Source organism: Pinus tabuliformis, chromosome 2_2 (assembly GCF_031772625.1).
Source record: "Pinus tabuliformis cultivar Carrire ecotype Pingquan chromosome 2_2, CPIR1, whole genome shotgun sequence".
NCBI classification, from domain to species: domain Eukaryota; kingdom Viridiplantae; phylum Streptophyta; class Pinopsida; order Pinales; family Pinaceae; genus Pinus; species Pinus tabuliformis.
The window spans coordinates 742,367,783-742,392,897 of NC_142300.1; the positions used below are offsets into that span (position 1 = coordinate 742,367,783).

The following is a 25,115-nucleotide window of genomic DNA, read 5'->3' on the forward strand; positions in this document are numbered from 1 at the left end:
ATGGAGGGTAGAATTTTAAAATATTTTAAAGAGCTAATTCAATTATTTGATCCTATTTTATCGATAAACAAGAACGAATTTAATTGTTTGATTACATTTCATCGATAAACCAGAGCGAATTCAATTGTTTGACAACATTTCATTTCAATTCGTGTTATTGAAAAAGATACCACATTGCAACCACAACCATGTGTTGTTGATTCAGGTTGTATCAGTACATCCAAGGCTGTGAGCCAACTGATACTAAATGCATACCAATGTACAAATGGAATTGAATTGAAAAATATCGCAGAGCCAAGAGTTTTATAAAAAAGAAGAGATTGATGCATCTCCATATTTTTTTTGACATTTCCATTTCAATTACAAATGTAATGTCTTACAAAGTAGAAAACGAGGAGAACGGGCTCTAATTTATTCATGCACCTAGGAACCCACCCAAGAGAAAATTTCAATGGTGGAACCACAACAACTGCTTGCCATGGAGGAATAGAGCAGTACGTTCAATGTTATCACATGCATATCTAATAATGTTGATACATAATATACAAGTTACAGTGAAGCTTGATATCACAGTTGAGATTTGACATAAATATATCAAAGCCATCAATAAATTTTTGTAATTTTTAAACACATCTCTTGTTGCCACTTTCTTGTGGTCCTGGGTGGCTTCACTGCTATTGCAGCTATTTGACTTTCTGAGATCTTCAGAGCCTGCAGGTGAGATGTTGCTGTTGGTATCAGTATCGTTAATGCTGTCACATGAACCTGCTGCATTGCCTCTCTGCAACACATAATTTGTATTAATGCTCAGGTTGTTGCAAAAATTCAACCCTTCAAATGCAGGGAATACCGGACCATCAGGAGACTGACAGGGGGAGGAGTCTGAATTGTTGTGCTTGTTGTTAGAATCAAACTGCATCAACCCACCAAACAGTGATGGGCAGGCAGAGTCAAGCTGCAACAATTCCTCAGGGTTGACTGCAGTCATATTGAATGTATCCATATCAGCAGAGGCTCAAGCCCAAATTGATCCATCTGGTCCAACTGAAACATTTTTGAATCCATGAACAGACACTCTCCAAACCAATTACAGAAACTGTAATTCAAAACCCAATGCCCATACACAGTGAGAGGATCAGATCCTATCAAAAAATGGGGGTAGAAAAGGCCTATCACAAAATGGGGGTAGAAAGGCCTATCAGAACTGGATTGATTGCTCAGTGAAGAAGATCTGGAAGGACATTAATCATGGGACAGAGGAAAGGGCACAATGACTGGTGCGGGCAGCAGATCAGATCTGGAGATGAAGGACTTGACTTGGAAGTTGGAGGAGTAATCAGTGGAATCAGAAGATGATGAGATGATAAACATATGGGAAAAGACATGCAGAGATGTACAGGTGTGCCATTGACAGCATAGAATTGCACGTGCTGTGAATTAACTAGAGATATCTTAGTACTTACCACAATACGAATAGTGATTGACACAGCATATATCTGTGGGCATACAGACCAGTTATTAGTTCTCGTGTGAGAGGTAAACATGTGCGTAAGCAAATCAAAAATACCATGCTACATACCGTGTAATTCTTCATTCTCTGAAAGATTGCCCGACTTGTTAAAACAACACTAATAATAACACTCAGCCCTGGCTCAGTAAGCACAATATCAGACGCACTTCTAGCTGCATCAGTTGCATCTGCCACTGATTTTCTGCATTGTCAATACTTTTTTTCAGTTAGAATTGAATATATTTTATAAAGCTAAGACATGCTATTAACGATTAAAAGCACGAATTCCAGAAAGATAAACCCAAACATAATGATGCAAATTCTTTAACGAAGCATTTTTCTGAAAGGTAACAGCAAATAACAGAGATCCCATGACACACTCAAACAACTGAAATTTCTAGATGCAGAGTACAACCTTCCAGCCCCTCTTATCTAAACCTAACAGAAAATGCTACAAAACCAAAATGCTAGATAGGAAAAAGGGAACAGCCAAATACATTTACAGACTTATTGCTACTCTTTGGATTTAACAGCTAAGTGGATTTTGTGTGAGCAAGGGTGATCTGCTACAGATTTTGCTACTTGCAAGGCACACTAAGAATAAAGCCTTTTGTGTAGAAGGCTCTGCATCTAACTACACCTCTAATCTGCTGTTATAGTAATTGTGCACTGTATTTCAGCAAAAGGAAATTGGAATAACCTTCTATGTAAAGTTTAAACCATACTTATTGTTATCGTTCGACCTGAGCATATTCCCAGTCATAATTACGACTCATTGTGCCATCAATAGAACTGCAGATACATTATTAACTGCAACAACCAAAAAAATCCACACCATAAATTTAACAAAGGAGATCTCAACTGGAGAAAATCCTCTTGGAGCAGACAAAATTCCAGAAATATATTAGAATGATACAGAAGAAGTTCTGCCCACAGATGTTACTTTGTACTTCCTGTCGATCTCAGAAAATACAGTCTTTGGCTGTCTGTGTGGCTGCTACTCTGTCTCCATCTTCCTCCAATCCCTTCCTGTGCTTTAAAGATGGTGGCCATTAGGGCTAGGTGGTCAGGTGTCAACATGCCTTTTTAATATTTTCTTTTCCATTTTCTGACCCTTTTGTATTAGAGATCAGATAGTAGGTACCTTGTCAAAGAACCCCATTTCTTTTTTTGTTAAGGATCCAGAGCCATGAGTAATACATTTTGAGTTGTGTCAATTTTTAAATGATCTCACTATTCTTTTTTCCCTTGATCAAAATCGTCATTTCCAGTCAAGTAGGAAAGAAATCACACTCAGAATGTACTACTGCACTTACAAGGCAAAAAGGTATTGGGGTATTTAGATCTGCATATCTCCCTTATAAACTTCAGAACCAGGAAAAGCTAAACTCTTGAAAGCTCCAGAAAGGGTGTCTTTTCAGACTCTCTACAGTTCAGAACCAATAAAGGACTATTTCCATAAAGTGGATATATGTCAAAAAAAAGTGATTCAAAAACTGTTCAGGTTCCTGTATGCTATATTTACCAAAAACAAAACATACTAAGTATATGACTTACAAATAATTTTTGTAAGTATTTCATGTTTTATTGGGTATTACATTCAAGCTTAAAATTAAGCCCATATGAAAAAATTTCCCGCTAAGTGCTAATTACTTTACATGTGGCAAAAATTTCCCGGTTAGCATATGTGCTTTACATGTGGCAAACATTGTCCACATCTCCACATTGCATAGGGACACAATTATAATGGATCCACATCATTATACCTAGTCCACATCATAATAGTATCAGGTTATATAAGTATCAAGATAGAATCCCAATAGAAAACATCCATATCCTTGGTACCTAATCTCTTGATCATCCAATAGTGTGAAGCTTGATACCCTAATACTTTGAGATCTAATCTCTCAACATCTCACTATTCAGTACTTTTCCATCCACATCACCTCTAACCATTGGTTGCCACCTAGCCTCCTTCTCTTGGGCACCTTAATCCACATCATGTATACATGCCATGTCAGCACCATGTAACCATGCTACATCATCGTAGAGATGACTTTGTGCCACATCATCATGCCATGACATTATTTCATTAGCATGCCAATTTAAAAATACATGTGATGTAACCTACCTACAGACTCTCTATAGTTCAGAACCAATAAAGGACTATTTCCATAAAGTGGATTGTCTGGAAAATGTTGTAGTACAGAGAAAGGTACAAATTGCACAAGCCGAAAATGAACTTAAAGAAGAAGAAGCACATACTGAAGTTCCAGAAATAGGAGAAATTCTATTGATGAACAGGGTATTGTTGAAGCCAAACAAGGAAGTGTGTGAACCAATTCAAAGAAAGAACTTGTTTAGAATAGCTTGGGAGTCAGAAGGTAAGTGTTGTAAATTAATCATTGATAATGGCAGCACTGATAATTTAGTTTCTGCAGAAATGGTGAACAAATTTGGAGCTGGGAGGAATGCCACATCCTACTCCGTACAAGGTTTCGTCACCAAGTGTTGGTAAATGAACAATGTCAGGTTGAGTTCTATATTGGAAGTTACAAAGATCAAGTGCTGTGTGACATAATGCCTATCGATGTTTGCCATGTTCTATTAGGCAGACCTTGGCAATATGACAGGAAAAACATTTATGATGGGAGACAGAACACTTAGACCCTTGAAAAGAATGATCAGAAGCATGAGTTACCCTTAAAGGATGAAGAAGCCAAGGAGTAATCTAATGTACTGTTAATGAGTGGGAAGCAAGTGATGCTTAGAGATAAAGAATTTGTGAAGCTGGGACAAGAAGATGATACAGAGATAGTAGTTATAGATCCAAAGGTAAATGATTCACTTTCAGAAAATCAGAATTTATTAATTGATTATGAGAATAAAATAGCTAATAAAATGTTTAGTGAATGGATGCCAATAGAAAGTGAAGACCAGCCGAGAGTTTCTATAGCAGAATCTGTCATGAAGGAAGAAATTCTGATAGATGAACAGCAAAATTATGTCAAGGGGGACATTGTCTTGAAAGGCAATGAGAGAGACTTGAATGGGAAGCTCAAGAATACTGCCGAAGGTTGTGAAGGGACATAATATTGTGAACAGTATGTAAGCAAAGGAAAACAGAAACAAATGATTCATGTAAAGGATTCCTGGTTGCAAGCAGTCTTAACAATTTTCTGTATGATCTTTATCTTTGTGACAGAGAAAGGACTCTATCAGGTTAAGGAAGAAATTGGTTCTTTTTGATAAAAATTTTTTATGTGCAGGAAATATGGAGCCTTATGATAATTTCATTCTAATTCTTGTTGAAAGAAGGCAATTTTTGAAAAATCCTGCCAGAAGAATTCGGGAATCCAAGTCCCATTTGACAGGAAACTAAAGCCTCAGTCAAATTCTTCAGGCATCCAAGTTCCATATGACAAGAAACGAAAGCCTAAGTCAACTAATCCACACAATATTACAAAAGAAATCAATAGAGAAGAATGTAAATACCCAATGACTTACAAATACTTTTTGTAAGTATTTCATCTTTTATCGGGTATTACATTCAAGCTTAAAATTAAGCCCATATGAAAAAATTTCCCGCTAAGTGCTATGTTAGCATATGTACTTTACATGTGGCAAACATTGTCCACATCTCCACATTGCATAGGGACACAATTATAATGGATCCACATCATTATACCTAGTCCACATCATAATAGTATCAGGTTATATAAGTATCAAGATAGAATCCCAATAGAAAACATCCATATCCTTGGTACCTAATCTCCTGATCATCCAATAGTGTGAAGCTTGATCCCCTAATACTTTGAGATCTAATCTCTCAACATCCCACTATTCAGTACTTTTCCATCCACATCACCTCTAACCATTGGTTGCCACCTAGCCTCCTTCTCTTGGGCACCTTAATCCACATCATGTATACATGCCATGTCAGCACCATGTAACCATGCTACATCATCGTAGAGATGACTTTGTGCCACATCATCATGCCATGACATTATTTCATTAGCATGCCAATTTAAAAATACATGTGATGTAACCTGCCTACAGACTCTCTACAGTTCAGAACCAATAAAGGACTATTTCCATAAAGTGGATATATGTCAAAAAAAGTGATTCAAAAACTGTTCAGGTTCCTGTATGCTATATTTACCAAAAACAAAACAAACTTAAAGTCTATGACTTACAAACATTTTCCAACAGAAAGAAAAAGAAAACCAGCAGATGTCAAAGGCTTTGGTTCGAAAATTCAGTGTCCTAATATTGAGCTTGACGTTCGAATCCTCGGTCGAGAGGCCATGGTCAGAGTTCAGTGTCCTAAGCAGAACCATCCCGTTGCAAGAATGATGGTTGCATTTAAAGAGCTTGAACTTGAAGTTCATCATGCCAGTGTATCCACAGTGAAAGAGTTGATGATTCAAACGGTTATTCTGAATATGACAGGTATTGTATATACGCAAGAACAGCTAAATGCTGCATTATTAAGGAAAGTAGCAGATCCTGGCCTTAGATAGCATGCCATGACCAATCTTGACTGGTATTTATCTAGAAAGCTGAAGTTCCCTTAGAAGCTTTAGGAACTTCAAGATCAGATTACTTTACTTGCCCAGAAGGAATTGTGCACTGTAAAATAATCCAACTTAATTTACTTTGTAAATTTTTTGACAAGTAATGAAGAACTTTTATAGCAGTTACTTGTAAGCATGGCTGCCCTGTTCCATAAAAATGAAATTTGATGGAACCACAAAAACCAATTAGTGAAAATGGTTCAATCTCAAAGGACTGCAAAGAAAAGGCTAAAAACAGCATATAGTATTGTCAAATGGAGACCTGCTGCCATTGTTAGTGAAGGATGGACTGTAAGTGCAGCTACTTCTCAAATTTAGGCCTGCAAAATAGTGTTTTTTAAAACTGAAATGGGTCTCCGTTCTTCACTGAAAGGGCTATGGCTGAAATTCATGGAGAAAAATTCAACGAATGTATGAAGAGGAATGTAAATTAGCAAATTCATCAAGCTGATCTACAAAGTAACTGTGAATTAATATATTGCAGCCTGAATGAGTTATTAGATTGCTACAATGTGGTCCAGGCTTGAATTGTAAGCCTCGGTGGGGCGAGATCTAGGGTGTAAGCTTGATTGAAACCCTTCTTGTAAAGTTTTGGGGTCGTGGGGAATGTTGGCCATGAATGTAAATTAGCAAATTCATCAAGCTGATCTACAAAAATCTAACTTATAAATCATTGCTGTCATAGGCAACACGTGGTTCTTATGGTCTGTAGTATATTACAAGTTCCATTCTACAAAAAATACTGCATGGATCTTGGTGCCACACACATACGCCTAGTGACTTGAAACCAGAGAACTCTTAAGAAATGAAATATAGTGACTTGAAACCAGAGAACTCTTAAGAAATGAAATACAGTACAGTTGATGAATCTTTCCTCTTTACAAAATAAAAATATATATGTATGGCATGGACTACTATTTTAGGAAAAAACTGTAATTTATTAATAACCCTTGTAAATTTGGCAAGCATGGTAAACCTGGGCTCTATCTTCCATAAATGTATTTTAGAAAACCTTGGCCAATTGGTGAACTTAATTTGTTAACAAAGGTAGAAAGATAACCGATTGGCAAAGAATGGCACACATTGGTAAAACTTACACCCAGAAAATAAAACTTACCCTGATGGATTAGCATAAATCTGAATCAAGAGAGATAGGTACAGACTTCAACTTATTTTTTGTCTGTACATATTTGCATCTATGAAACACTTCAAAGCAAAATGATTTTTGTGAGCTAATGGGAAATTGGCTTATTCAGCAAGGGAAGAGATGGGATTCGCCATTCAATTATTTTATTCCGTGTCACTGAAGCGAAACGTACATTCGCAGACGATTTATACTAGTGCATCCTTCTGGTTTTTTGAAATTAAAGAAATTGGGAATCATACATAACCAGTTTTAATGTTATGTATCATAAGTTTTAATGTTATGTATCATAAGTTTTAATGCGCTTGCTAAATAGTATTCCTTTCAAATATTGTTCATTTACATAATATTCTCTGATATGCAGATTTATTTGCTAAATCCTTCTCTGCAAGCATGCTACTGATGTATATTTCGTCATGAACAGAATCAAGGAAGTGTAGGGTAAATCATAGAGTCAAAAGGCGCGACAATTTATTACATGCAGGCCAACAATTCCCTGATACATCCTTCAAATCTTACAATAATCCAGACCTTCATGCAGTAAAAAAGGAGTTATACCTTGGTTCCTTGTGTGAAGTTCGCACTGCATCAAAACCATGGCAGTTTTGGATGATCATGTTAAAGAATGGGAACTTTGATACAGAAGCAGCTTTATGTCCTGCAAACGGTAAAAAGAGAGGTCCTTTTAGAAAACCTAAAAAATTCCCCTGTTTCGGCAAAGGCTGCATGAACCAGCCTCTTGTGTATCATAATCCATCAAAGCTTCAATCAACAGGCAAATTGAAAGGAAAATTCTGTGGATCATATGATTTCGATGCTGATTTCAAATCAGGTAGACAAAAAAATGTCTCTTATTATTCGGTGGTATGGGAGAAGAATCCTAAAACAGGGAGTTGGGTATTTCACCATACATTAAGAACTTCAAAGAAATATCCATGGTTGATGCTGTATCTGCGTGCTGATGCTACTCGTGGCTACTCTGGAGGATATCATTATGAAACTCGGGGGATGAAGGTGCGGTTGGAGAAACTGCAGCAGCAATGGCTGCCGCATCCATCGTTTTCTGAACATCCGACTTCTCTTATTCTCAAAGTCTTTTCAAACTGCAACTCAGGGAAATTAAAACATGGGCGACTAATAAGCATCTAATGACCGCCATTGCCATGAGCGAGAACCGCGTTTCAGTTTCCCGAACCGTTTGCTTCATGAACCGTTTTTTGATCAACGATCAACTTTTGTTCAATCGTCTAACACCATAAATCTACAGTGAATAATAGGACAGGGCGACGGCTGGGGCAATTCGTTTTAAAGGGGAACGCCTTACGGCGTAAATATAAGTATCAATATTTTCATTACATTTAATATTTTTTTTAATAGATAATTCTTTCGGTAATGGTATTATATCAATTTTTTATGTTGGTTTCGGTAATCAATAAATAAATATGGATTATTAAAAAGTATTAATTTGTATGATTTAATAGATTTTACTTTTCACATATGTTTTTTATATAGGTGATTTAGGTGGATATTGATGGCCATCCGACTATTTCATTTGGACCCAACAATTTTTTTTTTGTTTTTTAGTTTTCTTATTTGTAACACAATTTACTATTTTTGACATTTTTCTGGTTTCTGAACTTTCGGAGCCATTTTGAGGCCATGAACGACATCTTTTGGGGAAACCGGGGCCAACATGGGACGTATCAAAGCAGTTTTCTCATTCTTTTCTTTTCTTTGCATGTTCTCAATAAGGTCAAGATGTCAGGAGTTAGGGCTTGAACTGGTTGAATCTTTGCAAGACCAGCTTCACAAATCCGATAGCCTCCCATGGGGGAAGAAAAAGACGAGGGAGTAGGAGATTCTATCAAAATATTGTTCAAGGATGCCCTCGAGAAACAAATTGATCCGGGTGGCTCCAAACACAGGCAGAAGTCCCAAGGGACTCAGAAATGGTCAAAATTCAAAGTGGTTAGAATGCTCCTAAACCAGCACTAGATCGAAGTGTTAGTTGCCCTGATTCCAACGGTGCGAACAACACTCAAATCCAAGCTCGTATGAGGGAGAAAGAGTCAGACAAAGTTTCGGTCAAAGTTGGGTTGTGGGCCAGGATTAAGTGTCCTACAATTTGATTGACCACTGGGCATAAAACCTAGCTCCTGAAAGCGGGAAAATTTGTTGGATACTTAATTTATCTAATATACCTGATGTTAGACAAAATTGAAACAATAGTTATTATTTTTATAAACTATAAGTAAGAAATGGTCGACGGGCCATGACCTCCACCGAGCCCCAACCAACCATATGCATATAAATAAAACATTACATATATGGCATGGACGGGGCACCTTCGGTGGAGCCGACTCACACCCCCACAAAAAAATGTAACCATTATATGTATGGGTTGATGGGAATCGAACGCGCCTGGCGATGTGGTCGACCAGCGCCACGGGCGGCCCAACCAAACATTAAAACAACCCAACTTAAATCAAACGGTTACGCATTAACTTCGCCAATGTTTAATGCAACAAGCCATGTTTAAAATAATAAATAGGTTACGCCAAAACTAATTATGCACCGAATTTGGGAGAGGCATGGATTGATCCTACAACCTCCCCTTAACAAATTACCTATCTACCAATGCACCAAACCTATTTCCTTGCTAAATTGCGAGCATTACATTAGATAAACCTTCATATTTATTTGCGGGCAAAAAAGAGGTAGAATAGGGAACGTGAGGCAGAGCGACGGAATGCAGAATGCTGTGGTGGAAACATAAGTGGCAGAGTTTTTGACAGGCGAAACCATGACACAGTTCCAGGACGCAGAGTGATGGAACGTTTTTCGAGATAGAGGTTTTGCAGAGAATCTTAAAGATTCCACGAGGAGGTAAAAAATCATTTTATCAGAATATAACCAAGCTTACAATAATTTTTCTCAGATTTTTGCAAGGAACACAATGGCGAGGTTGGATTCACTTTTTGAGGAGTAGATTTTTAGATTCCCAGTGGAGGAGAATCTTCAAGAATCTTGAGGGAATCTTCTAGATTCCTTGGAGGCTGAATTTTTCCAGATTCAGAATGAAACCAACTTTATACCCATCCTTCTCAAAATTTCACTAGAATCTCAATGGTGAGATCAGTTTTCTGATCTGAGCAATAGATCTTCAGATGACACGGAGGAGGGAATCTTTGAGGAATATAGAGGGAATATAAAAGATTCCTATAGCCTTAGATTTTCACTTTGTCAGACTTTAGAAATTTGATAGTTGATTTTACACTATTCGATGCCACAAATCTGATGCTACAGTCACATTTTCCATTTGATCATTCCATTTTTTGGCCACTTTTCCATTTGATCATTCCATTTTTCTGCCACTTTCCAGGAGACTCGACGCCACGATATTGATGGTGCAGCCAGATCCAACAATTTACCATCCTATTCTTTAGATAACTCCTTAATGTGAGGTATATGCAGTGTGATCATGTACTTCTTTGTCTCTTTGATTGAGATGCATTGTGCTCTATAGATCCCTGTTTGATGTTTGATGTGGGATCTTCTTTTGTTCTTGATGTGAGATGTACTTATTGTTATGTTTTGATTGAGATCCCTTTATCACCATGTTGACGCGATACTCATGTGTCACCATGAATGTTTGAATTGAGATCCCTTTGATGCCATGTTGGCGGGATGCTCATTATTAACATACGTGAGATTATCTCATGTTGATAGGAGTCCTTTTCTGAATGAGCATTCCTGCAGTGGAACATCTCTTGGAGCCACTCCTTGCATGAGGGAATATTCCTTGTATGATAGAGAAAATACATGCATGTACATCATCACTCTTTCCAGCACATAATGCAACTTCCTACATCATCTTGACACCAGGGCCTGGAGACGTAGTCTATCCTCGACGAACTCCATTATCAACGTCTTATATTTTATGTTGCTGATTCTTGTCATGTTCCTTCTTTTTTACATCATGCATATGTGTTCAATTATGTTCTTTTATATGAAATTCCAATCACATCATGAAAGCAGAAGATCTTGGTTAAATTTGGGAGTTGAGTCAACTCAGATCACTTAATTACTTTATGTATTGATTCTCAAACAAATATTGATAAATTAAATTCATTCTCTATTCCAATTTTCTTTTTTAATTCTTGTAGGTTTGGGAAATTATTCTTCATCTATGTTCTTATATGTTCTCTAATAATTTTACATGGTATCACAGTTACATGGGTCTGAAGAAGGTGAATGGACTATCTTTTTCAAGTTTGAAGGTCAAAGAATTAGAAATTGTTCAAAGATTTGATTTGGGGATCAGAATATTAGAGAATTATTGCAATTGCTACCACAACTAAAAGGTGAAAGAATGGAGTTCCCATTTTTATATATTTTCACTCTCTATCACAACTTCCAATGGAAGCTTAAGATTTTGCTTCACCTTAGAGGCAAAGATTTATATTGTGACACCCTGCATTGTATGTAACACTCTGTTGCTATCATGTTAGAACTAAGTTAAGACTTAGTTCTGAAATAAAAGATAGGTATGAGGTGTAGTAATGAAAGTAAATACTTTATCATTAAATAAATAAAGATAATTTAATCACCTGGAAAACAAGACACTAAGAGATGAAATTATTTCCAAATAAAATCCCATTTGTGAACGAGAATGGAATATTCTTTCATGAAAAGACTTCTAGATGAAATTCTAGATAAGATTAAAGGAATGGGAGATAAATATCCATTAGGTTACTTAGCTCGAGAAAGATGCTAAGTTTAAGAAAAACATAAAATCCTGGTAGGAGATAAATGCAATCTCTTATGGGAAAAGACATAAAAGCATTACAGGAGAGGAATACAAGCTTTTATGGGAAAGTCTCACGAGAGAGAAAGGCAAGCTATTCTGGGAAAAACCTAGGAAAATGGATAAAACTATCCACCCAAAAGAGTGACATCATTAAAGGAAAAATTATAATGAAAGAGGGTATTAAATACCCATTGAAGATATCAATAGGGGCCAGTTGATCCATGGCAAGAAATCGTGGCTTGAGGCTGATCTGGAGGAAGTTAGTTCTAGGTTAGGTGGCGGTGCTCGATTTTCCAAGTGACATTCTTTCGGATAATCTCCTTTGACTTAAGTGCATAGGATTCTCTGTATGTTATCTCCTTCCTCTTTATGTTGTCAAATCTTGAAGTAAATGTGTATAATTGCATGTGTTATATTTGTTTAAGAGATGATTCAATACTTATCTGTGTGACAACTATTGAGTATAAATTTAATTGATGTTAAATTTAGTGATGGGAGCATAGTATGTGGTTGTTAATATAGGGTCAAGGAGGTATGTGACAAATGGTATCAGAGCACTAAATTCAAATATTATGGCCTAAGGGTCAACCCACCTATGTAATATATGAATGAACCATAAATCCTACACAAATAAAATGTTTCAATGAAGGGTCCAGTTATAAATATGTTATAAGAAAAATACTATAGAATCCATAAAGGTTGAAATTAAATCCTAAAATGATGTATTGGACGAGGACTTTGAAGCAATAACATATATATATATATATATATATATATATATATATATATATATATATATATATATATGGATTACATCAAATTAAAGGTAATTTTGAACTGAGGTTGTTTACAATTATGGACTTCGAAATAGCTAAAGTTTTTCATTTTAAATCAAAATTGAAATCTCCCATATTGCTGTACAATCATGTAACTAATTGTGTTTTACATTTTCTTAAAGGGATCACTTAAAAACAGAATTAGTCCATAGGGTCACTACATATTTTGTTAGGTCCCTAGACTACTATTGTAACCCCTTATTGTTAATAGTGCAACCCCCTTATTGTATTGTTATGACCATATAGTCCCCATGTTTTTACTATTATGCCCCATAGAAGGCCACTATTGTTATTGTTGTGCCCTTACATTATTACTATTATGTTGTCTTTGATTATATTATGACCCCTTAGACTCCTATATATAGAAAGGAGGTCTTGTCATTTGTATCATTCAAGAATTTTCATTTTTGCAATGTAAAGGAGGTTTCCCCCTCGAAGAGCATGATTTTTGAGTCGTTGATCTATATTTTCTATCTTTTTGTGAGCTTGTTTCATAACATTTGGTATGAGAGCTTTGGATTCTAGGGTTTCACTGCTCCAAACAGGTCATCGTAGGATTTTCAATATAACTTTTTCCCTACGAAGCTTTAGAAGTAAAAAAAAAAAAAAATTAGCTGAAATAGTTCTCATCCTAGGGCCCGAATTTTAGATCTTGTCTCACTATATTTTTAGAGATATGAGCTGAGGAAGTTAGAGTTATTGCAAGCTCTAGAACTCCATTACAAACAACTCATCGTGGAATTTTTGCTATAATTTTTTTTTCTACGAAGGTTCAGACTCGGAAATTAAAACACGTTTGATTTGAAATCTTGATGAAGCTCGGGCCCAAATTTCAGATCTTTTTTCGCGATATTTTCATATATATGGCCCAAGACATTTAGGGTTTTTGTATGGTCCCAAATTACATATCAAACAGGTGACCTGGGGAAAAGCGTCATAACTTTCTCTCTGAGCATCATATTGAAATTTCATCAAAACATAAAGAAAGAGGAGGACCTATAGTTTTATGTGTATTAGTTACAGGTCCTAAGGATGAAATACTGACATGTGGAACTCCGTACAAGTTCTCTCTACCGAACCTGTCTATAATTAGGTTATCATGGGAGATGTAGCATAATGCTGCCTTGGAAAATCCAATTTTGATTAGACTTGTGGGGTTGGAAAGAGAACTCAGAGGGATACCAAAAGAGATAATTTCAAACCTTGGAGATCCTAAATTGATTGGTACAATAGATTCCATATCAAGCTACTATAAAGTGAAAATGGGTCTGTAGGTTGAAAAAATAGTTTGAAGGAATTCAAAGTGCGTGGAAGCTAAGATGGATGGTATAGAAGAAAGACTTAAAGGTAACATGGAATATTTGAAGAAAGGTTTGACAAAGTTTCTACAAGAAATGCTTACTAATGGTGAATGGGTAGTAAAGGAAACTCATGATAAAAACAAAAGAAATGTTAATCATGACTTCATAGAATCTAAGGTTGTATTGAAGACCCACCATGTTCCAAAGATCGATATGAGGAATTTTTATGGGATGGATCATGTAACATGGATACTAGAGATGGAGCAATATTTCAATCTCCATAATGTTATAAACACATAAAAGGTATATATTTCAACTTTATATTTGGAACCAAATTAGTTTGTATGTTATCGATGGCTTTGCTCTCGTAAACAATTTTTCACTTGGGCAACTTTTATGGAAGAAATGATAGCACATTATGAGGATACATAAAGAAACACCTTTTTTAGCCGATTGATAAATCTCAAACAAAAGGGTTCAATGATGGAGCACATTGAGGACTTCCAAAAATTGAATATAAGGGTAAATGATATTCCAAAGAAATAGAGGATTAATATCTCCATAGGGACTTTAAAGGATAACATTCAACATGACGTTCGTCTTTGGGAACCTAATTCAACGGATAAGGCATTCACATTGGAAAGAAAAATTGAAAGCAAAATTATGGCAACAAGAAATCCTACCACTCACAATTATAAAGATGGAAGTTTTGTTGCTCCTAACCTTCCACAACTTACAAGGCTAACACCACAACAATTGGAAGAAAAAGGAGAAAACGACCCTTGTTACAGTTGTGATATCAAATACAATAAAGGTCATAAGTGTGCTAAGAAGAAATTATTTACATTGATTGTAAGGAGGAGGAAGAAAATGATCGATAAATGTCAAAAGAAGATGATATACACTTGGAACCAACCCTAGAGAAAGAAGAAATGAATCTGACCATACCTTGTAATGCATTGGTAAGAATTACCATTCCTCGAGCTCTCAAGATAGAAGGACATATCAAGAAGAAAAAGGATAACCTTACTTTCGTGCAAAATCAAATGAAACAATAGGCAGATCAACATTGCAGCGAAAGAAGTTTTCATATAAGTGACTGGGTATTTTACTAATACAATCATAAAAACAAATGTCCCTCAAGTAAGGTAAGAAGGATAATAAATTATCACCAAAGTAATATGGTCCTTACAAGGTGTTGCAAAAGATTGGTACTATGGCATACAAATTGGAGCTTCCTACATCTTCCCGAGTGCCCCTAGTTTTCCATGTTTCATGCTTAAAGGAGGTTATAGTTGACAAGCTCCCATTTCAAACAATATTGTCAAAACTTGAAGAGGAAGGAAAAATGATATTGAAACCTGAAGTAGTCATGGAAATAAGAACCTGATAGCTACAAAATCAATCAATTTCAGAATATACCATCAAGTGGTAGAACTTAACTGGTGCAGATGCCACATGGGAGGACAAAATTTTTATACAGAAGCATCTAGAACTACTCAAGCACTAAGGACAACACTTTTTGAAGGAGACGAGCATGTTAGGTCCCTATAATACTATGTAACCCCTTATTGTTATTAGTGAAACCCCCTTATTATATTGTTTTTCCCATGTAGTCCCCATATTGTTATTATTGTGCCCCATAGAAGCCCATTATTGTTATTTTTGTATGCTTACATTATGATTGTTATGTTGGCTCTGATTATATTATGACACCTTAGACTCCTATATATAGAAAGTAGGTATTATCATTTGTATTATTCAAGAATTGTTCAATTTTGTAATGTAAATGAGGGTGCCCCTCAAAGAGGATGATTTTTAAGTCCTTGATCTATCTTTTCTATCTTTTGGTCAGCTGGTTTCATAACATATTTATTTATAAGGTATTTTTTTTCATTTTTAACAGCGAAGCGAGAAAGAAAAAAAACCATATTTCCACCATGTTATTGGTTAGGTGGCAAGAATCGCTAATATTTTGTCATGTGAATAACTAACCCTAGCCTTTGTGATAAGAAGGCTACACGTTTAATGATTTATGTAGTTTTCTTTATTTTCCAAGACTTGTTGAATTTCCCTATGGCACATTGGATGACTTTAATATTATATTTTGTTGTTGATTCAATGACTATCTTCATATATATGTTTGAGAGATGTATTCCTTTGCTTGGAAAATGTCTACCCATCTCGCATTTTGTATACTCCTTGTAGCTCGCACTCTCCATGAATAATAGCTCATTCTACTCATCACACTGGCTCACAATGCAATCTGTGTTTTGCATTCTCCATGTGTTATCGCTATGCTCAAAGAAGTTATTGTGAATTAAATCTATCGCTCTAAGGTTTGCTTTAACATCGGTGGCATGGACATAAACAACATAGACTAATGGAAAAAAGCAATAAGGATGTTATTGGGAGAAATTGAGAAATCATAATGACGTAGTAGTACAAAGAAACAAAGAATATTACATGGAAGAGTTAGAGAGAAGGTTCATGGTTAAAATGTGAATTTTTCATTCATAAACATTGAGAATCATGAGAGAAGATCAAAACAATATTGGTCAAGTTATTCAGAAATAAGGATAAATCAAGGGAGAGGACAAGAAAATATAAATAGTTGATGAATTGTTCGCATATTAGCCAAATAAACATACTGTGTATTATTTTATCTTTCCTCTTTCACGATGATTACACAAATGAAATCATACTGGTATAAGATAACTGAGGATTTGTTTGACAATCTGATCATGTGGTGAAATGGCTTGGGAAAGCTCTACGGTCCTATGAGGGAGAGAGATGAGGTTTTGAGTTAACAAACACCAAATTTTGATCCATCCATATTATTTCCATGTTGGCAGCCTGAAATGAAGATGTTCATTCTTATATGTATGAATAACTAGACGTTTGAATTCCCCACACATTTGTTTCAATTATGCATTATCATATAAGTAAACATATCAAGACAAGCATCTTGAATTTTCGGGTGTCCAATTTCCAAACGTCCACGTTAATTGCGACATCATCCAATTTGTTTGCTTCTCCCTCATGCTACTCGGTTTTTTTTCCTTGTGACAATAAAATCCACCTTTGGTGTTTTTGAGTGAAAGTTTCAAAGATGCATAGTTATATGACATAGAATTTGATATGATTCGACACGTTTATAAACACAAAGAAAAAATGTCTCGAGTGAATTTAATCTGATCATTGCATTATCTTGTAGCATGTGTAATGGTATGTGTTGGATGGACAAAATGATCAAGTGACTCTCATTAGTGCCTTGGCATATTTCTATGGAGCTTTGCCAAAACTCCATGCCTCTGAGTTATGTGGCATGCTCAATATGGTAGAAAGTTAATTATATTAATATTAAATCCTATATAAATTAGTAGGAAATATAATTATTATAAATTTTATTGATTTATATCTGATGAAATTGAGTTATAAATGAAAATGGGTGTTAGATGTTAGTTTTATCAGTAAATTGAAAGCACAAAATCACTTGATTATTTGAGAAAATACACAACGTCAACTGTTGTATTTCCTTTTTGATTTGCAACATAACTCTTGTGAATTTCGTATATGTTTATCTCTAGGGTTTCGTGTGCGATGGCTTATCGCATTACAGATAAGGACCTTAATGATTCCAGAAACAACTCATTTGTTGTGGATTCTTCTATGGATGCATTCATTTGGATAACACTTATCCTTACTTTCACATGTACCAGTCGCATTGAGAAAGAATCGTTAATATCATCTTCTCTGTGCGTAAACGTTGAGTGTACATGATGTCTGCTCAATCATCTTGATCAATTTATAGTTTCTTAATATAAATACTCTCCATATCAATTCTTTGGTATTAATCTTCATATATTATGTATTGGGGGTCTTATGCTTTCAAATTCTTCCATTGGTGGCTTCTACACACCAAAGCCAAAGTTGACTACCCTCTCATGTAGGTTTCATGCATGCATACATAATTATAAGAGGAAGAAGTGGAAGTGACACGCGTTTGTGTTTGAGAATTCATACCCTCTTCCACATTGTTTTATTGAATCACCTCTATGATGAATTTTGAGTTTCTTCCTCGAGGAAGATCCTCCCCTTGCTCGTCAAAGGTTTAATGGAATTATTGGGAATTCATGGATGATTAATTGCTAATAGGGAGCTACTAACAAGAAGTGTAGTAGTGGCTTTATTTAAATAATGCACTACCTAGAAGAGAGACAAATTTGAGTGGTTAAATGGGCACGGTGGTGGCCCAAATTAGCTACAGTGGTGGTTTGACCATTGTCTAATTGGTGGCAATGTTATGGTCAACTACGTCCTAGTGGTCAACGTTGTTATTACTCTGTGCATTCCTTATGATCGGTATTTCACCCTATAGCTCTAGTTGAAATGGAATTATAAAATGGAGGACAATAATTTGATCCTAAACATGGATTATTTGAGAAATTTGAGTCCAAATTATATATACCCCCTTTGGTTCAATTTTTTTTTGTAGAATTTTACCACAAGAATATTGCAAATGTTACCTATTGATTAGAGAACATGTTTCCTTGTGGCAAGTTCTGAGGTTGACATTTTTCCTTGACATGGCTCAAAGCTACAGAGTATGCTCTCCAAGGGTTGAAACTTTTTTATAGTTTTTCAAATATGGTTTTTGTGTCTCGCAATTACAAATTCGAGGGCAACAGGGATTGCAAGTCGACTTCATGGGGAAGTGTCTCCATGCAAGCCTTGACTTAATTCTTGGAGGGAGTTGGTCTCAATGGCATCACTTACAAACAACTGTCGTAGTGATTTTAGCATCAGAGTAGTAATTTCACTCCCTCATATTGTAGGCCAAATTTCGAGAGATACAATTGTGCATTACTTGTTTTTTTTATTTATTATAATAAGCCACCTATGCAACATTATAAGAAGTTTATTCCTTATATGCACTTCATAGTAATCTTTGTACTTTATATTGACTTTCTCATGTCTAAGCATTATATTTCATACACCATGATGGATAGCTATAGTAGCATTGTGGGGAGAGGAAACCATGTAAGGTTATATTGGAACATATAATTTTGTAATATTGTTATATAACATAGAACCTTGCAGTGTTTTGATGGAGTAGAGAGTAATGTAAAGAAATGGCAACAATTAACATGTTGATAATTTTCAATAGGTAGAAATGGTCAACCATAAAGTGGTTACTTTTTTATTGTTCTTACTTATTAAGTGTTGGGAACGATCTCAAGAGTAAATTTTTATTTGATTATATGTCGTGGAAGTTTCTCCCAAAACACAAGTTCTTGCCAAATGCTGTTATGAGGGCCCAAAGACTCTATACCATGATTTAAAATTCATTTAAGATACTTACACATGATAGACCTAGGTTTATATGTTCGTAGTCGAGATTGATGAATGAACGAATTTGGAATAACTGTAAGGTATGATTATTGAGAGTTTGGATGATGAATTTTAGTGGTGTGGTCATCGTGGCTTATGAATATGAAAGAAAATATTGAAAGGAGTAATGGTGGATAAGAAAAGTTTTAATCCTATGTTTAACTGCATGCCAATATGTCTCTTCTTACATACTATCATCATATTAGTTTGCTCATATTAAAATTAAATTATGAGTTGCACAATTGCTATGCATAGTATAATGAAGGACATAGCTTAATATAATGAAGTTATACTTATAAAATATCTTAAGGGAAGAAATGTTGAACTCTTATGATGTAATTGGGAAAAAAAATAGATAAATTGACAAGCACGCTTTCCATAGATCATGTTGAACATGAGGAAATATTAAAATAAAAGTATATAAATGGAATATATATAAATCAATAAAAATAAGTTCATGAAATTCTATTAAAAGTATCTGAAATGGATGGTTAATTAATTGGTTTCCAACCTAGAACATATTTTGAAGGTTTTATGTTCATGAAATTCCCATGAAATATCATTAAGCTCATGAAAGACAGGTCTCTCTATGAAATATGAGACTACATATTCTTAAAATTGTCTTTCAATTTAATATCTTTGTGTTAATTTGTGCATCTAGATGTAATGATGTAGTTCATTTTGGATGTGGTTTTGCCACTGTTTGAACCATTTAACTCACCCTTATGGGGAAAATGCTCCAAATATACACCATTGAAGGGAACTAAAATTACGAGGTCATTATTCTAATATTCAGTAGCAACATGAATATGTAATTATATATGCATAGTTTATAACCTACATGTTTCTTTTGGAATAAAGAAATATGCTAATAATTGTAACTGAGATATGCAAGATGCACAAGTTATATTTCCAATCTATACTGAGCTAGGGTCAGAGTTTTCAAGTGTATGCACTCATGGAATACATCAAATTGTATACATGTTGAAGAAGACATTATACATTAATAATTTTATGACCTTCATAAGTAGGTCAATGGGTCTAGCACCCAAAAGTATATCTAGTGTAAATACATAATAGGAGTATACAAGTAGCTCCTAGTGTTTCTCGATTAATAGCAGAAAGACAATATTAAACACAAGTTGAAGGGAACATTCTCAAGTTCACTCAAATTCCAATGTGTCAATTATGGTAACTCAAAGTATGAAACCTCAAACTCCTCAACCTTGATGTGCATATCAATACAGATGTAGATGGGTTTATATTAGTAATATCTCACAAATAGAGAGCTTTCTAATCTACAACAAGAAGAAGATGCTTCCAATAGAATGATTGTAGGAAGTGATAAGATTGAAATGATCTGTCTGCTTCTACTATATATAAACAAAATATACATGCTTTATGAGAACATAAATGAAAACAAAAATTAGATATGGTAGCGTTGGATGCATTTGAACTAGAAATAGAGAAATTTAGAGAAGCATAATGGCTAACAAGAATAGTACACTAGATTCAGAACATGAGTTGTCCAAATTAATTAAAACATTGCGAGTGAACCAAAAGGCTTCGCATTAGCAAAACTTATGATGATCCATGGATCTTATGGTAGTAGTAAAATAATGCATGCATCAAGCAAGGCGTGACATATAAAATGTTCTAGACAATGAAAAGAGAGGATAACAAACCATGCAATAGTTGTTGCTAAACTAATAGGAATATTCCACCATATTGATGACTAAGTGGTACTAGTAATTGGGATTGTTGTAAACAAAGATGTTTCGTATTTAGGAATTTCAAATTAATTCACAATCATACAATCTCAGATGCAAATTTTGTACCACTATTTCCTACCAAGCCATATTGGATAAGTCTATGTGTCGAATTACATTCATAGTGTTGTCTCGCAAAATAAAAATTGTTGCATAAACAATGTGAGAATTCATGTTAATGAACTTGATAATTGATAAATAAGTTATATTTTCTTGCCTTGGTGGGGTGATTTAATGTTTTAGGTGAAGTGTCAACATGTAAATGACCTAGGTTCACACCTGTACACATAGTGCCAAAAATCTTAGAGGGAATGAAATTGAGAACATTGTAACCTTCACTTATGATTCATGTATATATATATATATATATTTACAGGCACATTGATTATTCAATTAGTTCTGGATATGCATTGAATTATTCATGACCAAAAATGTGTTGCGATTGTTGTTAAAAATGAACAAATAGGAAATCATATGGCATAACTAGATTATGTGCGGTGTACTTTGGAGTAACAAGAAATTAATATCTTGGCTAAGACAAGGTTAAGGTTGTTATTAAAATTCAAATATAATATTGAGCACCATACTAGATTAGCTACCAGAATCTTTCTTTATGATTGGGTGGAGGTCATATTACGATGTTATGAAGACCTTGTCCAGTGACATATTCAATCCAAAAACTCAAAGTTATTGGTATTGTAAAGTTGTATTATGCATAATTACCTTTATTTTAACATTTTGGTGAAATTTTCATACAAACACAAGATGCATGAAAGGAATTAGTTAAATAAAAGAACTTTAATACTTTGACCTAAAATTATTCAATTATGCTTTGGTTGTAGAAGTTGAACAGATCCATGAATTCCCTATTCTCCAATTGACAAAGCAAGAATGGTTTGATTGGATTTTCCTAAAGGTAGTGTGAATAAATAAAGGAAATTTTGGAGGCATGTGGATATGGTACGTGTCTTACATGTGATGATATGGACATTTCGTGTTGTATACACATTGTACGGGTGGTATTGTGTACATGTGATACATATGTTACTGGTGTGGATGCAGGTATTGCATGATGTTGGATGATGTGTATAGTTGTATGTGTGTGATGCACATGGATGAGGAGCATGGACTGGGTGATTGTGTATGGTGGAAACCAATCGGAGTGTGTGTAGAGTAAAGATATAAGTGGAAGCTAAGGATTGATTAAAGGATAAGTATCCATATTTTATTTCAGTTTCAGTATGCATGTGATTTATAATTTTGGTAGTTATGTTTTGAGCTAATCTAATGTGATATTTTTATGCATATGGATTAGTCAAATGTGCTATTTTGACTTGTTGTCAGTAATGCATGGAGACTGTAGGAAGCAAGTGTTCAGCGATAACGCAAATGCATTCGAAGAACATGCATTTCTTCCTATTATTTAAATACAATGAAAATGAGGAACCATAGTTAAATGGAGGGCAACATTAATGCCTAATTACTCAAATAGTAGTAATGTTATATAAGGTTATGACATTAATTGTGGTAAAAAAAATTTGAATTTCTGCATCTAAAGTCTCTCACAAAATTGATTGAAACAAATGTTAAAGGTAGAAATGGAAGGATATTTGTTGGTAGAACTCATTTGTAACATATCAGTCACAATATTTGATTCAGGTGGCAAGCCTATGGGAGCCTGTAAATTGAGAAACAACTACTGCTGAATGAGGAAGTAAATTGTAAGATGTAGTAATACAACGAGGACATTGTAAATTTAAGTGGGCGAGTGTGTCACATCCCTCCGTTGTATGTAAAACTCTGTTTCTATCACGTCTTTCTTGACCTCAGACTGAGTTCTAAAAAAAACACTAGGTCTGAGGGGTAACAATGAAAGTAAATACTTTATTATCAAATAAATAAATATAATTTAATAATTTGGAAAATGAGACACCAAGGGATGAGATTCTTACAAAATAAAATCCCATTGGTTAATGGTAATGGATAATTATTTCATGATAAGACTTCTACATCAAATTCTACATAAGCTTCATGGAATGGGAGATAAATATCCATTAAGTAACTTAGCTAGAGAAAAATGCCAAGTTTAAGAAAAAACATAAAAGCCTTGTTGGAGAGAAGGGAAAGCTTTTATGTGAATAGACATAAAATCCTTGCAGGAGAGAGAGGCAATCTTTTATGGGAAAATCCTCACAAGAGAGAAGGGCGAGATTTTCTGGGAAAATCCTAGGAAAATGAATAAAAATATGCAATCAAAAGTGGGACACCACTAAAGGAAACCATATCATGAAAGAGGGTATTAAATACCCATCGAGGAGATCATCAAGGGGTAGTTGATCGATCGAAAGAACTCTCGACTCAAGATGAACTAGAGGAATTCAGTGTTATATCCGGTGGCTGTGCTTTATTTTTCCAAGTGACATTCATTCGGTTAATATGGTCTGATTTAAGTGAATAGGATGCTCTGTATGTTGGGTCCTTAATCCTTATGTTGTCAAGTATTTAAACATATGTGTATAATTTCATGTTTTATCTTTGTCTCTCAGATGATTGAATACTTATTCGTGTGACAACTATTCAATATAAATTTAATCGAAGTTAAATTTAGTGATGGGAGAATAGTAGGTGGCTATTAATATTGGGTCAAGGAGGTATGTGACATATATCAAATAATTATGGATACTAAAGCTGAACCCAATTCCACCATTGAAGAATACAAAAACATCAACAATATGGAAAATGCTTTTGGTATTCTATTGTTTTCCATATCTCCAAAATTGTGTTTCCATGTCGACACATGTAGTACTCTCAATCAGGTTTGGACAACCTTGGCGAATTTATCTAGAAATCACGATGAGTGATGTAGGTTCATATTCTAAAAACTGAGCTAAGTTCCTTAGATTGAAACATCTTTCAGAACATTCAATTTTTCTTTACAAAATTAAAATCATTTCTTCTATAATTACAAGATTGTAGGATTCATAAATCTAAATAGGAAGGTTAATTGATCCTTTCTATTTTGTATAAATTAGGTCATGAATATATTGTTTTTTTTCTACATTCAATTATAATTGTAGCCCAAGATAAGCAGAAAATGCCCAAACACGATGCATTTCTTGTCTCTCATTCATGAGAAGTATAAGCTCATCAAGATGGGTTTGTTAAAGTCTTTAAATGCACATGAACATGACATGCATGGAAAAATAAAGTCCAACTCAAAACCAAATCAACAATCTAGAGGCAAAGGAAATGCAAGAGATTAAGGTCCAATGGAGGGAGGAAATCCAAAACCTTCAGATGACACTTCCAACTCCAAGGGTGAGAAGGTAAAGAAATGAAAATCCAAGTGTGTTTATTGTAAACTAGGCTATCATATTGAATCCTCTTGAATGTAGAAGGCTATTGATCTGATGGAAAACACTCTCCAAAAAAATAGTCTTGGTCATCACATTCCATAAATTTTTAGGAAGAAGACAGAGGAAAACCATCAGAAAGAAGGGGTACTGGTCATGCTTTGATTTCCCTTCATTCTACACTACCAAAATGGATCATCGATTCAATAGCTTCGCATCATATGGCTTCTTCAAAGGAATACTTTTCTTCTTCACATGCATACTCGACACCTCCTATTCTCATGGGAGATAATTCTTCAGTTGAATCAACTGGACAAGGAAGAGTACAATTCAAAGACTAAAGTTTTGAGAATGTCGTGCATAGTCCATGGATTTCTGTGATTATTCTTTCAATGTATCAGATGACACACACTCACACTAG

At 34.9% G+C, this 25,115-nt stretch overlaps 1 protein-coding gene across 3 annotated transcripts; it reads right to left on the reverse strand.

Annotated features, from left to right (window-relative positions):
* Positions 1 to 318: 318 nt before the first annotated feature.
* LOC149194805 (plasma membrane ATPase 2-like) lies at positions 319 to 8,499 on the reverse strand. Of its 3 annotated transcripts, none has more exons than XM_089405168.1 (5): positions 8,143 to 8,499; positions 7,790 to 7,889; positions 1,580 to 1,712; positions 1,464 to 1,496; positions 319 to 781 (listed from the first exon to the last, which is right to left on the reverse strand). In XM_089405168.1, exons 2-5 carry the CDS (start codon positions 7,846 to 7,848, stop codon positions 449 to 451), a joined length of 558 nt encoding a protein of 185 aa, XP_089261294.1. In that variant the 5' UTR covers positions 7,849 to 7,889; positions 8,143 to 8,499; the 3' UTR covers positions 319 to 448. The 3 variants fall into 3 exon arrangements, with proteins under 3 accessions (XP_089261294.1, XP_089261296.1, XP_089261295.1); XM_089405170.1 differs by having other exon boundaries at positions 685 to 978; positions 8,143 to 8,495; XM_089405169.1 differs by having other exon boundaries at positions 685 to 1,044; positions 8,143 to 8,495.
* Between the last annotated feature and the right edge of the window lie 16,616 nt (positions 8,500 to 25,115).